Source organism: Talpa occidentalis, unplaced genomic scaffold (genome assembly GCF_014898055.3).
Source record: "Talpa occidentalis isolate TD23 unplaced genomic scaffold, MPIMG_talOcc4v2.1 talOcc4.5, whole genome shotgun sequence".
Classification (NCBI taxonomy): domain Eukaryota; kingdom Metazoa; phylum Chordata; class Mammalia; order Eulipotyphla; family Talpidae; genus Talpa; species Talpa occidentalis.
In genome coordinates this window covers 10,913,031-10,926,873 of record NW_023604861.1, presented here as the reverse complement: position 1 = coordinate 10,926,873, position 13,843 = coordinate 10,913,031, and the positions used below count along the sequence as shown (strand labels likewise).

Here is a 13,843-nt window from a genome sequence, read left to right as displayed (position 1 = left end):
CACCTAGGACGCCAAGGAAACAAGACACCCCAAATCAGAATTTCGCAGGTCATTTGCTTAGAAAACCAAAGGGATGGTGTTGGAAAGGCATGTTTTGTAGGAATTGTAAAGATGCTTTAAGGTGGGCATCATTCCATTTTTAGTGAAATTCTCATGATTTTGCTCCTACTCTCCTGCCCCTAGTCACGACTGCTTCTGAGATCCCTAAGGTTCTGCTCCCTTTGTGCCTCTATGAATTACACCTGTAATGCCATTCGAGATGCCAGGAGACTAGAATCCTAATTGGAAAGTTGAGGCCATCATCGGAAATTGCCCTCTCAGGTCACCAGATCAAGGGAAGCACTTTTTTCTGGAAGGCCTTCTGAATTCGCCCATGTCTTCCTGACTCCCCAAAGAAAAGTCCAGAAGGCAGTAGCTGGCAGATAATCGATCATTTCTGAAAGCTTACTTCCCTTAGCAGATCATTGGCAAGACTGTTGATGTATTTATCCATTTAACAAATATTTCTTAAGCACCAGGACAAGCACTGTGCTGGTTCCCAAGTCAACTATTGCTAGTCCCCGGAAGTCAGGAAAACAGGTGCTTCTTAGCAAAGGGGGGCACACAGACTAGAGCAGGAGCAAAAGCCGTGGCTTCTGTGTGGATATAATCAGCCTATTGCTGGAGGTGATCACTTTGCAAGCCATGGTGCATTTTTTGATATTAATCCCTGTGGATAGAAATGACTAAATTTCCAGCTTCCTAATTGTCCTGATAGCAGAGGGCAGCAGCCACAGAAGACCAAATGTCAACAAAGGTTTATTTCTTTGGAAGTGAATATGGTTTTCCCCAGCAAGGAAATTTCCAGACCGACTGATACCAATACTCCCCTAGCCTTTCTTTTCCCAGGGTTGTCATGTTTGCCTGGCATGAGTTTATCTCTCTACACAGGGAAGCTAGACACCCTTCTGGGCCTGTGACATGTGCCAATGGCATTTGTATCCCCAGAGTGTAAAAAAAGCCTCACTTACAAAAGGGTCATGAGACGTGTTTAATAAATGAATTTTAGCAGCAAAGCCTATCTTCTTATTTAACCAATGTCTTGGAACTTTTTCTAAATTGTAATGCAGTCCCCTGTCTCATTAAACTGATTGCACTGAATATTTTGCTTGCTAAGTCACTGATGCAAAATATATCATGTCGATCCCTGTACTAAAGACTAGAGGGCTCCAAAATTTTTGTATCTGGCATCTCTATCAGCAAAAAATCAAAATCATAGACTCCCAATGTGTTTGTAACTATTTATGCATAAATTATATAGAAGCATTACTGAACAAATATATTCTCTACCTTGTAAAATGTATGCAAAAATTAGGAACTTTTGAAGAATGAGCTGAACAAAGACTGCTATTTTTTAATATATAGTATTGCAGCTGTATCAAGAGGAAGAGAAATAGCTCTTTGATTACTGCTCACTTGTTCTTGCATTGTTGGAAATGAAAATAGACCTAAAGTTTCTTTGCAAAAGTAATTTAATTGACTCATCCAGTTAATGAGTTAGTTGAAACTATATACTCTAATCCATAATGCATTTAACCAGCACGTATGAACTGTGATAGGTTTCGATACCCTAGGAGCAAGTTAACAGAGAGAAATAGTTACCTCTGCAGGACCCTTCCCACTGTGGAGTCTTATTCTTGCCACGTGACAATTGGGAAATAGACATTTGCCATGTGAACTGATCTACAAGTTGGTCAATCTATAGTGAGATTAAATATTTGGAAAGCGAATTCCTTTTATATTTTTATATTATAATATGTAGGAATAGAAGTTCAAATGTTTTCAGCCTGAATCACCTTGTATCACCTCCCACACCCCATCAATGTATACACACCCCCTCCACAACTCCACACAAGCATGGGAGACCATGCTTATAAGCAGTGACCTCATTGAGTCGAGTGGTGGCAAGCAATAGTTCTGAAGTTTACGTTTGAATTTGAATGTCATCTCTGCCACTTGGGAGATGTGTATCGAGTTGCTGCACATTTCTCAGCCTCCTTCTCCTAGCTGTAAACAGAGTATAATGATGATACTTAAGCACAGAGATGTGAAGATTGAATGTGAGTTCCTGAGCTCAATGAAAGCTCAGTTAGCTCCCACCGACTTCGAGTCAATTTCTGCCCCAGGCTGAATCCAGCAAGGATCTTAAATGCCATTCACTCTGACAACACCATCATTTCTATCCCCAACTTTTCATTATTTTTAACTTTTTCAAATACTGAAATGTTTGAAAACATAACCAAGTAAACATCCATATTCCTCTCTTGTGAACTCAATAATGGTTGACTTATTCACTATTTTTCAAAGAAGTATAAGACAAAATAGCACTTTATCCCTACATATCTCAGCCTGACTCCTCAGAGCAATCAGACTATGCACAGTCACAATGCAATGTGTACACTTAAAAATATTAATGCTGCTTCAATAATATTATCTACTATCTAGTCTATAGTTAAAATTTCCCAATGATGCCTAAGCACTCTCACAAGTTGGTATCCACATCTATCACCTAATAGGATTCAGTCAAGATTTACACCTAGCATTTGGTTGTTAATCCTTTTAGAGTTTTCCTTCATGTACAACAGACTTCTTTCCTTTTTTCTCTCTCTTTGGAAAGTTGAACCCATTTGTCTTACATAATGCCCCATACACTGGATATTTCTGATCATTTATTACTAGTGTCTTTAGCTTGTACCTCTATCCCCAGTATTTCCTGTAAACTGGATGTTTCTTAATCAATGTAATGAGATTCAGGTTAAATCTAGGACAACTTCATGAAAGAAGCTGTCAAAGGACACTGCTTGGACATTGCTTCCTCCTACTCTTTATTTTTTCTTTGTTTTTAGCAATCCTTCCACCGTGAATGATTTCTATAGTTCTGTCGGGGTAGAAATAGTACCCCTGAATAGTACCCTATGTCTTCCTCTAGTCAGGTGTTCATGAGCCATTTCACAGGCTTTAAACTAGAGTGTGTGTCACCAGTGATGCCAGTAGTTGCAATTGTCAGAATCAGAATAAATTCCAGATGCATTTGAAAGAAGAATCATGATTCCCTATGAACCCCAACAGATTACATTTGTATCGTATTCCAACAGCAAGACAGAAGTTGTTTAACTTTCACAATCTATCAACAGCATGGATGAAAATACTTAATGCTCAGATATTAATAATTTAAGAAATATTGTAGTATTATTTATATAATACTGGACAAATGGAAAATATAATTTGCAAGTATTGAAGAAATTTAATTTTCCCTAGATAACTTCATTTGCAGAGCAGAGAAAGGAAATTGCTCTAAATTCTGTATTTGCTCTCATATCTTTGCTCCCATCAGTTTTGTGTTATTAATGATTTAGGGTACTCTGTTGCTGTTAGCATTGCATTTGTACTGAGTGCTTGTTAACATAAAGCTTAGCTCATTTTGTGTGCATTTAAGTTTCCAGGAAAAAAAAACAAAAAACTCAGATCTGGGCCTATAGCAAAGTTGTTGCAATATTACTCAGAAATGAAAAAAAAAAACAAAATAAGGAAATATTTCTAAACACTCTGGGAATTGAAAAGCTGTCTCGATGCTAAAAAATAAACTGCAATCATTCAGATATTCTTTAGAATCAAAGGCATGTTCCTCTCTGGTGGCTAATAGTGTCCATTTTTTTCAGCTGTCTGCTTCACCACCCCAGTCTGGAAGTGAATTGGCTGATGTTTACATGCAGAATGTTAAAACGGCATTTACATCTCACACTGCTCCTTGGCTGTTACCTCCTTCAGTTGCACAATGAAAATGCCTGGCTACTGAAATGCCAGAGTGAACGCGACCTGATTATAAAATGTGCTGGGGTGAATTGTCGGAGAGAACCTACACACTCCACACTTTGCCAGATACAATTCTCCAACCCCTCCCAGCCCTTTTGAGGTCCCTGTGTGACCCCAACAATGTGGCATTAGCGATATTGTCTATGACCTGCTCATCGAGTGGGATGATGAAATCCATTTTCTCAATCAGCATTTATTGAGCACCTGCTGTGGGAAGATAGCTGTGTTATCACCTCGACCTGAACGTTTCCACATTTTTTGTTTTGCCTTTCAATGAAATTTTATTTACAAAACCATATAATTCTTGGAGTACGACTTCATCCCTTGATATATGTGCTTCACTCATCCACCACCAAAGTTCTAGTTCACACTGACCTCTACCCATTCTTTTTTTTGGTTGTTTATCACAAATGAGTGAACGAACCAATAATTGTCTTTCGCTTTCCCACTTATTTCACTTAGCATAATTACCTCAAGTTCCAGCCATATTGTTAAAAAAAGGCACAATTTCATATTTTTGACAGTTGAATAGTATTCCATTGAGAGTATATACCAGAGCTGCTTTATCCAGTCATCCATCACTGAGCATTTGGGTTGTTTTCATGTCTTCGCCATTGTGGATAATGCTGCTGCTAACCTAGGGGTACATGTAGCTTTCCATATTAGTGTTTTCATATTCTCCAGATAAACACCTGGGAGTCGTAGTGCTGAATCATATGGTGCTTTCAGGCTTAGTTTTTTTGGGTTTTTTTAAAGATTTATTTTATTTATACAGGAACCGGGTTACAGGCCAGATGCACAGGAGGGTGAGAGGATTCACCAGAGATAGAGCGGGGAACAGAACAGGCAGACTGATGAAATACACTGTTGAGGGGAGCAGTGGGCGAGACAGGAGAGGTCTGTTTGCCATGTGGGACCCTCGCCAGCTTGCCGGGATCGAACCGACACTGCAGAGGCTGTGGACAGCTTCACAGCGCTGCGCTCAACCGCCTGCATCACCAGGGAGGCCCTCTGTTTTAGTTTTTTAAGGAATCTCCAGATTGTTTTCCATAGAGACTGTATCAATTTTACATTCCCACCAAGAGTGAGTGGTTTTGTTCTTCATACCCTACCAAGACCTGTTGTTTCTGGTCTTTTTGACATGAGCCATTGCCACAGGCATTAGCTGGTATCTGCTTACAGTTTTAATTTGCATTTCACTGATAAGAAATGATGATGAGCATGTTTTCATGTGCCTGGGTGCCAGACATTTTTTTTCATGTGTCTTCTTTGGAGAAGCATCTGTTAGGTCTTTTGCCAATTTAGCACTGAAAATAGGGTGTCCTAGAATCCCCTGTTTCCCAGGCAAACTAAGATGGTTGTTCCACATTTTCCTCAAAATTGTAGAGTTCTATCTAGATTGGCCAATTGTTAAAAATGTGCTGCAATTGTTCTTTCTCCCAATATATACACCTATGTGATGATCATGATTATGATTCCTCAACTACTCTGGAATAAGTTGTGGAAATTATAAACCTTATACACTGAATACTTCATCGGGTATCTCCTAAGAGCACAGCATTCTATTCATGTGGTATAATCATACCACATTATGATTTCATATTCAGGAAATTGAACATTGATGCATTACTACTATCTCATATAAAGTCAGTATTCACATATTGCCAACAATCTCAATAATGTCCCTTCCAGAACCATATATTGCATCCGGATGCCACGTCTCTTATTCCCCTTCAACTGGAAGTGCTCTTTAGCCTATCTTTGTCTTTTATAAGTGACAGTTTTGAGGAGTAGAGGCCAGTTGTTTGGCCAAATGTTCCTCATCTTGGGTTTCCCTGGAATGTCCTTATGATTGGGTCTAGGTTGTGAATTCTGGCTATGTAAGTGACGCACTCCTGTCACATCACATCAGGAGGCACCCTACTGATTTTTTTCCAAGGTAGAGAGAGGTTAAGGATAATGAGTCATCTGTGGGGGATGTTTTGAGACTGTGTCAATATCCCATTCCCCATCAAACTTCTACCCATGGCTGTTTGCATTTGCACTGATTTGCTAGAACTACCATAATGAAGCACCACCCAGTGTTGGCTTTAAAAAAATAAAACAGGAAGGTATTGTTACATGTTCTAGAGTCTAAAAGTCTGAAAGGACAGTGTCCCCAGGATAGTTTCCTTCCAAGGCTATGTGGGAGACTCTTCATTGCTTCAGTGCTTGTGGCAAGTTTTGGCATTCCTTAGCTTGCAGAAACATCACCCAATCTCTGTCCTCATCCTCACAAGGTGTTCTCCTGAGTATCTGTGTCTGTGTCCAAATTTCCCCCCTTTTATGAGAACAAAATCACATTGTATTATGACTCAGCTGATGACCCCATTTTCACTTAATTATCTGCCACAACCTTATTTCCAACTGAGGACACAATCACAGATGCTATAGTTAGATTCCAACATCTTTTGGGAGGACCCAATCCCCCTTCAATGGCATCTGTTGATGATACTTGCTGAGGTCAATTATTACTATGATGGTTGCAGAATGGTGGTTTTTCTAAGTATCATTCAACATGTATTATTACTCTGGGGGGTCTTTTTTAAGTGACAAAATGCATTAATCTGTGAGTGGATAGAAATGGTCACCTATCCTAGAGATAAAAAAACAAAAAGCAAATAACAAACTCGCAAACACAACTGTTTCAAGAATGGTGAGCAGAAAGCAATCGTCCTTGGTCATAAATCCCCTGGCCCATGAGATTGTCTGGAAGGAGAGCCAAAGGCATCTTGTGAACCAAGATCAGCACAACTGGGGGAGTCAGTGAATGCAGGTTGCAAACACTCCTAAACATTTACTTGTGCAGACTGCTTCTTAGAATGTCATTTCTCATGGATTCCTTTGATGCTCTAAAACAAGAGAAACATGCCCTTATTTGAGGAGATGTACAAGGTTCCCAGGTTCTTCAGTCCTCTTCAGTCCCTCATGGGAAAGCAGGTATTTCCCAGAACTGAAGCTTCTGTCATCATCAGAATTATAAATAAGTCTATATTATTCTGGAACTACTGAGAAGCATGACAAGAGACAAAATATAATGTCAGAGCTCTTTTATTTGCTGGTGTTCACTCTTCAACCCAAAAAAATCATCTTTGGAATATTCTCTCAAATCTGTACTCCATCTGCAATCATCAGAATAGTTTGCTGCCAAAGGCTGTAGATCTCAAATAAACCATAATGTATTAAGTCTCAGCAATTCTCCCTCCTGGGATGCTCTGTAGTTTTCAAAAGCTTTTGTAATAAAGGACCACAGACTGGGTGGCTAGAACACAGAAATGGATTCTCTTATAGTTTGGCAGGTCAGAAGCCCAAGTCAACATGTTGGCAGGCTTGATTCCTTCTGATGCTATGAGGGAAGTGTATTCTTCCTCTCTCTTTCCTCGACTGGTAAATATTTGTCTCCTTCTCTGTCTCTTATGTCATCTTACCTCTGTGCTGAACTCTATGTCCAAATGATTGCCATTAGTACCTACTGCATTGTGGTCCTGAACGCCATTTGAACTTCCTTTACCACTATCAGAAAGCTATCATCAAATAAGGTCACATCCTGGGGTGCTGAGGTCTTGAACTTCAGCATATGAACTTGGGCAGGGGCCCTAATTCAACCGATAACAGAGATACTTCAACCACCCCTAGATCTTTTCAGTGTTCACACAGACAGAACAGAAAAATCACGCTGTGACTGCATGAACCTAGGTGCTATTTATGGAGCCAGAGTGGTATTGAATCACTCTCCCTACTTTTCCACTAGTGACAAGTTAAAGCTGAGCCTGAGAACACTACTGAAATTCTCCCTGAGTGTCTCCTGATCATCTGCCCATAGGGTTGTGGATTTTACACTGACCTGTGTTTAGACTGGCTTTTGTCTTGATGGTGCTAGAGCTGTTGAAGTGCATTTGGTTAACTACTCACCGCCCAAATGTGTGCTGTGTGGACCTGTCATTTGGCCAAGAGCAGAGGTTACCAGCAGCTGAATTAGTGACAATGCTTGTTTCCACAGAAACAAGAAAAACATTAGGGCAGCCTTGAGTCTTGGTGTGTTGTTTAGGGGCATTTATCTGAAACCAAGCAAATCAATTCTAAAGAATATACTAGACTTGTGCCATGGGGACTCGCAGCCAGAAAGAGACTCCCAGAACCAGTTGAGATACTTCCTAAGGTTTTTAACTCAAAGGCTAGGTGAACAAAAAGATGGAACCCAAAAACCAATTACCTGAGAACTCTCTGCCAGAAGCTAGTTGAGAGAGGAGGAAGGGAGGCTATTCTGGGCAAGAAAGCCTGCAGCCCAGTGTCTCTGTCTTCGAGCTGGTGCATAGTTTGTGCAAGTCCTACCCAAGATTTGTTAACCTTCACCTCGTTGTGTCTCTGTGTAGAAATGGACAACGCCTGGGAGTATATTTACTCTCTTTCCTTGGTTTCTTGATCAGGTCACAGACATAAAAGAGAAACTGAAGCTCTCTAAAAAGGTCTGGTCGGCGTTACCCTACACCATCTGCAAGGACGAGCGTGTGACCGCGGGCACGTCCAACCAAGAGGACTGCTGGAACGGGCACAGCAAAGCCAGGTGAGGTGACACAGGGCTCATATGGGCAGCCCTGCATATGCAGCCCCAGAAGGTTGTCCTGGCACAACTCTGCAGACTTGTTTATGCAAAAAAAGTAACGGCTTGTGGAGGGACAAGTTGTCACTTAGCAACAGCTGTTCCGAGAGACAGGTTTGATGGACACCTGAAAGCACTTACTCCCAAGGTGCCCTGGAGCATGGCATCCTTGTTCTGAAGGCCTGGCCTCGGGATGATGAGGGTGGGGGGTGGGCACAGATGCTGGGTTACAGGTCTCCTGTCATCACCAAGAGCTCCCTGAGGTGCACGTAATAACCTCAGGAGAGCAGAGCTTTTATGGCCATAGTTAAATTACACAGTTTACCTTTTTTGGTCATCACAAGTTAAACAGAAGTGAAAATTCTCATGTCATCTTTTTCACTCTTGGGGGAGAAAAATTTTTAATTGCTCATGGGAAATAGAGTGGGCAAGAAAATGAGGAGGGATGGCCAGAAGAGCGATCCACAGGCCCCAGCCCTGGGAGTCCTGTGGGGATCCTCCGATGGCACGTGGCACTTCATCCTTCTCGGCTGCCCCGTGTCCTGGCCGCTTGATACGGAATTTCTGGATTTCTTGATTCAGCCCAGAAATTGAGTTGGCCTGAGTTTTCATAGGGTGGAGAAGTTGGAGCAGGGAACTGACTGGGAGTTGGCAAGGAGGCCAGGATGCCAGGAGAGGAGGCTCTCCAGGCCCCCTCCGCCGGGCTGCAGGTGGGGAGAGCAGCTGGCGAGTTGGATTCAAGGAATCTTTGGGGATCACCCAGCAGGTGGAGAAGCTGAGAGGGGAGTCTGTTCTGGGCTATTTCATGTGTATGAAGCAACTGTGTTGAAAAGGGAACAAGATTTGTGATCTTAAGCTCAGGAGCAACTGCAAAAAGGTGAGCAGGGAGGCAAGCGAGGTGCTTGCTGGGTGTTACTGCTTACGCTGCTGGGTCCCATTTTTTAGCATCTATCGGAGATGATGTTATTAACCAGATCAGGGAGAGTTTGGCAAGGGGAGATTAAGACAACTGTAGAAAGAGCTATAATCACCTCAAGGTGCCGGAAATACCAAATCGTGACTCGTGAGGGCACGAAGGGATATTCGTGATATCAACAGTATGTCCCTCACAAATGCTCAGTACGTGGCCTCTTAAGAAGGAGACCTTTGTCAGGCACCCTCCATTTTGAAGAGCATCTAATGTGTCTTTTCCTAGTGACTATAGAGAAAGACCCCGCTAAGGATGACCATTTGACCTCAGGAATAAAGTGGTTGCTGTTTGGAGGGTCTCTGAAGCCCATCTGTGTTTACCTTCCACACTGGGCTAAAACGAAGGCTGTGTTGTGAACTACATGCCCATGGATAGTTATGCAGGTTGTTGGTTGTAAGCACATGTGCGCTTTCTTACGAAGGGACATCTAAAGAGTGATTGACAGTCGGGATGAAGGGGGGCTACACTCCTTGGAGACAGTGAACGGGGAACACAAAAACCTTTGGCGTTAGAGCTAGAGGTCACCAGGTCGTCTCAGCCAAGTTCTTCATGGTGCAGGTGAGGAGCCCAGACGAGGTCAATGAAGGTCACCCATCCAGCAAGGGTGAAAATCCCCCACAAACATCTGCAAGATTATTAAGCACTTGCTCTGCCCAGGCACCATGCAAGCCTCGGTAAAGTCACTGTTACAAGTTGCCAAGGCAGAAACACAAGAGAAGTCACAGACCGGAGAGAGGTCAGAGGATGTGGAACCGTGAGCACTGGATTGCTGGACTGTAGGTGTGGGGAAGGCCCCACGGGTGGAGGTGCACCTGGATCAGTATGCAAGGGCCCGATATAATTTTATCCTGACGTCAGTGGAACCCTCTGGGGGATTTTATGCAGGTGAGGAAAATTACCCAATTTAATGCAGTAAATCATTTGCAGGAATACTCCAGCATTCAACACGGTATATTATTAAAAAGATGGGGCTGTCAAGTGTTTTTGTCACAAGTGTTACTCCCATTGAGAATTTATGACTTCACATTTTCTTTTAGTTCTTTTTCTAAAATTCTGTCACTGGAATGGAATATTAATGTTATCACTTGCTATCTAGTAGCACAGTGGGTAGATAACCGATGAAGACTTGTTGAATTAAATTTAATTGAAGCTTTCTTCTCCTCCAAATACCAATTCATCTAGAAACACATGAGAGAAGTTTTTGTTTAAAAAAGTCCCACTGAACTCGTGTAAGCTGAAAACATTTGTAATGCAGGTAATAACCTATTTTTTTGCCTTCTTAAATTTTTAGGAATAACTGTCCAAAAAGAGAGACGAGTTGTCTTATCGCCCCTGTGAAATAAAAGAATGAAAACCCTTATTTAAAAAAATAGGCACATTCTTTGGTTCCATTCACGCCTCTCCCATTTAGTCCTCAGTATTTGCTTCTTTTTCGTAGCCCCTCTATTTCTGATTCTTTTGTAAAAGCCACTCCGAAGTCTTTATTATGCTCCCTTCATTCAGAAGCACACGTATGTCCCAATGTAATTTTTTGAAATCAAAATAAGTCCTGCAGTGGATAGGTCATTTACGCAGATGATCTTCCTTCTTTGTCCAAATAACTGCTATTAAAAAGCAGCAGCTGTTGAATGATGCCTTGAACTGGGCAGGAGACAGGACACGCGTAGCAGCGGCGGCTTGGTCACCACAGGGTGGATACACAGCGTCGGGGTGTGAGCGGTGGCTCCCGGCGATAAGAACCCACCATTGTGTCCCTGCTCCCACCTCCCCCGTTGAGTGTCTAAACAGGTGTGGAAACCAGGACGTGGGATGGAGGAGGAACTGCACCCTGGTTAGAAGGAATTCAGGGGTGCCTGAGGATGGCCCCATTTGACATCTCGATCTCCACTGACAGCAAGACCAGGTGGTTAAGAGAACACTTTCCTTGCTTCCCCTTCTTATCCCAACCTATTGGGAGAATCTGTTTTGGAGAAGGCTGAGTGAAGTGTGTGCACATATGGGGGTGTGAAAATGTACCCACAAAATTATATCAATATATAAATGACAGAGAAATCAAGAAAAGTTGAAAAAAAAACTTTTTTAAATCACTAAACATAAATTCTGATTATAGCAAAATACTTACTTTTCCATTTTAACTTTGTCCAAAACCTTAAAAAAAAAAGCAGAAAGGGTTGACTATATGACTCAGCACGCCTAGATATCTGCCCAGAGAACAAAAAAATGCTGATTTGAAGGGTAGGTGCACTTCCGGCTGCATTGCAGCACTCGTTACAACAGCCACGCGATGGCAGCAGCCTCAGTGCCCAGGCCAGCAGATCGGTCTACAGACGCAGTGGGTCCTGCTCCACTCTAAGGGGAAATAAATGAAATCTTGCCATTTGTGACAACATGGGTGGAGCTGGAGAGGATTATGCTCCACCACACTCTAAGTCAGGAGGAGAAAGACAAACGCCAGATGATTTCACTCATGTGTGCAACAGAAAGAAATGAAACAAGGGACAGAAATAATTAACCCCAAACAAATTCTAGAAATCTGACTGAAGGATGAGACTACCAGAGGGGGGAAGGTAGGGGAGGGGGACACGTGAGTAGGGGGCCCTGAGACTGTGGTGGATGATTATGGGTGCTTTTGTGATAGATATGGAGGTTCTCCTACATCTGAGGAGGTGTGACCCCCACACACTGAAATCACAGTGTTATAAACCAACAATAAAAATAATACAGTTTGGGGCCTCCCTGGTGGCGCAAGGGGTTAAGATGCAACCTGTGTAGCTATCTGCAGCCTCTGCAGCATGAGTTTGATCCCCGCCCGGCCAGGGAGCTATCCACATGGCGTGGCAGACCTCTCCTGTCTCGCCCGCTGCTCCCCTCAGCAGTGTATTTCAGTCAGTCTGCCTGTTCTGCTCCCCACTGTCTCTGGTGAATCCTCTCACCCCCCCATACCTCTGGCCTGTACCCCAGTTCTTGTATGCATAAATAAATAAATCTTTACAAAAGTGATACAGTTCTGAAAAAGCAGGAAGGGCAGCGCAGGTGCATCTTCAGTGGGGAGCAGGAAAGGGAGTTTGCAGCGTAACTTCCTGGCCTCCATTTCTCACCTGCTTCTCAGGAAGAAATGAGAGAAGACTCAGCAACCCTGACTCGACTCAGACAAATAGGAAGCTGGTGAGCAAGGGAGGAAAATCGATAATAATCTAGAAGATGAAAGGGAAAAAAATTAAAAGAGTCATGGTACAGGTTACAAATCTAGACCTCCTAAAGTTCCGGGGGTGAACCTAGGGCCCCCCAAGGACACCTGCCGTCGTCTGTCATCCCTGCGAAGGGCGTTCTGGGCAGCGGTGTGGCCGGAATGAGCTGTCTGCACGGGCGCTGGGGAGAGTGATGGGGGGCAGGAGAGTATGGGCTCCCGGGGAAATACAACTTTTCGCTGGTTAGCATATGCAGGCTCAGACCGTGGCAGGCAGTGGCAGACGGAAAAATAAAGCCCTCGTGGTGTTCGTGGAAGATCTTCCTTTTTTGCTCGCAGACAGGCGGATTCTCTCTGAGAGACTGCAGCCATGTCCCATTACCTCATCGGTTTCTTCCTTGAGGATGGTTTTCTCTGCACGGGGACCCGTTTCTAGCCTGATTGTGGTTAAAAAGGAATGAGGAACTTGGGGGGCTGTGGGGTGGGGCAGGAAGAGACCAAATAAAAGCCTGTTGAAAGACAACTCTCCAAAGCGCGTGCATTTCAGATACGACGTCGGTAATGTCTGTGTCTTCGGGGTTTCTGAGTCAATTATTTCCAGACTCCTCACCCACCGCCCCTAAAATGGGCAAAACCACATTCTATTTTAGTTCCTTGTGAGCCGGTGTTTAACCATCACTGCGCCCTGCCTTTAAAATGCCTTCAGGGGGGAGGTGATCGCGAGGGCAGCTGAAGGGCAAGGATTAATTGAATCCGTTGGAAACAGCTTTTGCGGGGAGCCTCTGCTGGTTTTTAAGCACCTGATCATCACAGAAACAACTGTGTCCCCAAAGACATCTTTTCTGAGACCAGGAGGTAAATACAGTAAACTGTAAGAAACAAGAAAAGTAGAGAAGTCTGGAAAATACATCAGTCACTTCCACCAGCCCCTGAGTGGATTGACTAAGCAAAGAAAACAGCAAGTCATGACTGGGTAAGTCTGAGCCGATGGAAGGGGAGCGAAATGATGCAAAGTGATGAGAAATCTGTCAAAGAGAGTGACTTGGCAGTTCTGCGGGACAATATTGTCATTGTCTGGTTGCGGCATCTGTCCCGGGGCACCCTGGCTGCATTGGAAAGAACCAGAAAATATCTGCTCTCTACCCAGACAGCCAGACACCTGGGGAGGGTCGAAGTCTGTCTGCAAGAGAACTGG

At 43.3% G+C, this 13,843-nt stretch overlaps 1 protein-coding gene across 1 annotated transcript in view; it reads left to right on the top strand.

The window, feature by feature from the left end:
• The window catches only part of GPC6 (glypican 6), a 1,034,236-nt gene that overhangs the window by 1,003,504 nt on the left and 16,889 nt on the right, over positions 1–13,843 (top strand). The window contains exon 7 of the mRNA XM_054701721.1: positions 8,319–8,455. Within this exon, the coding sequence (XP_054557696.1) occupies positions 8,319–8,455 (137 nt within the window). The remainder of the gene's footprint in view (positions 1–8,318; positions 8,456–13,843) is intronic.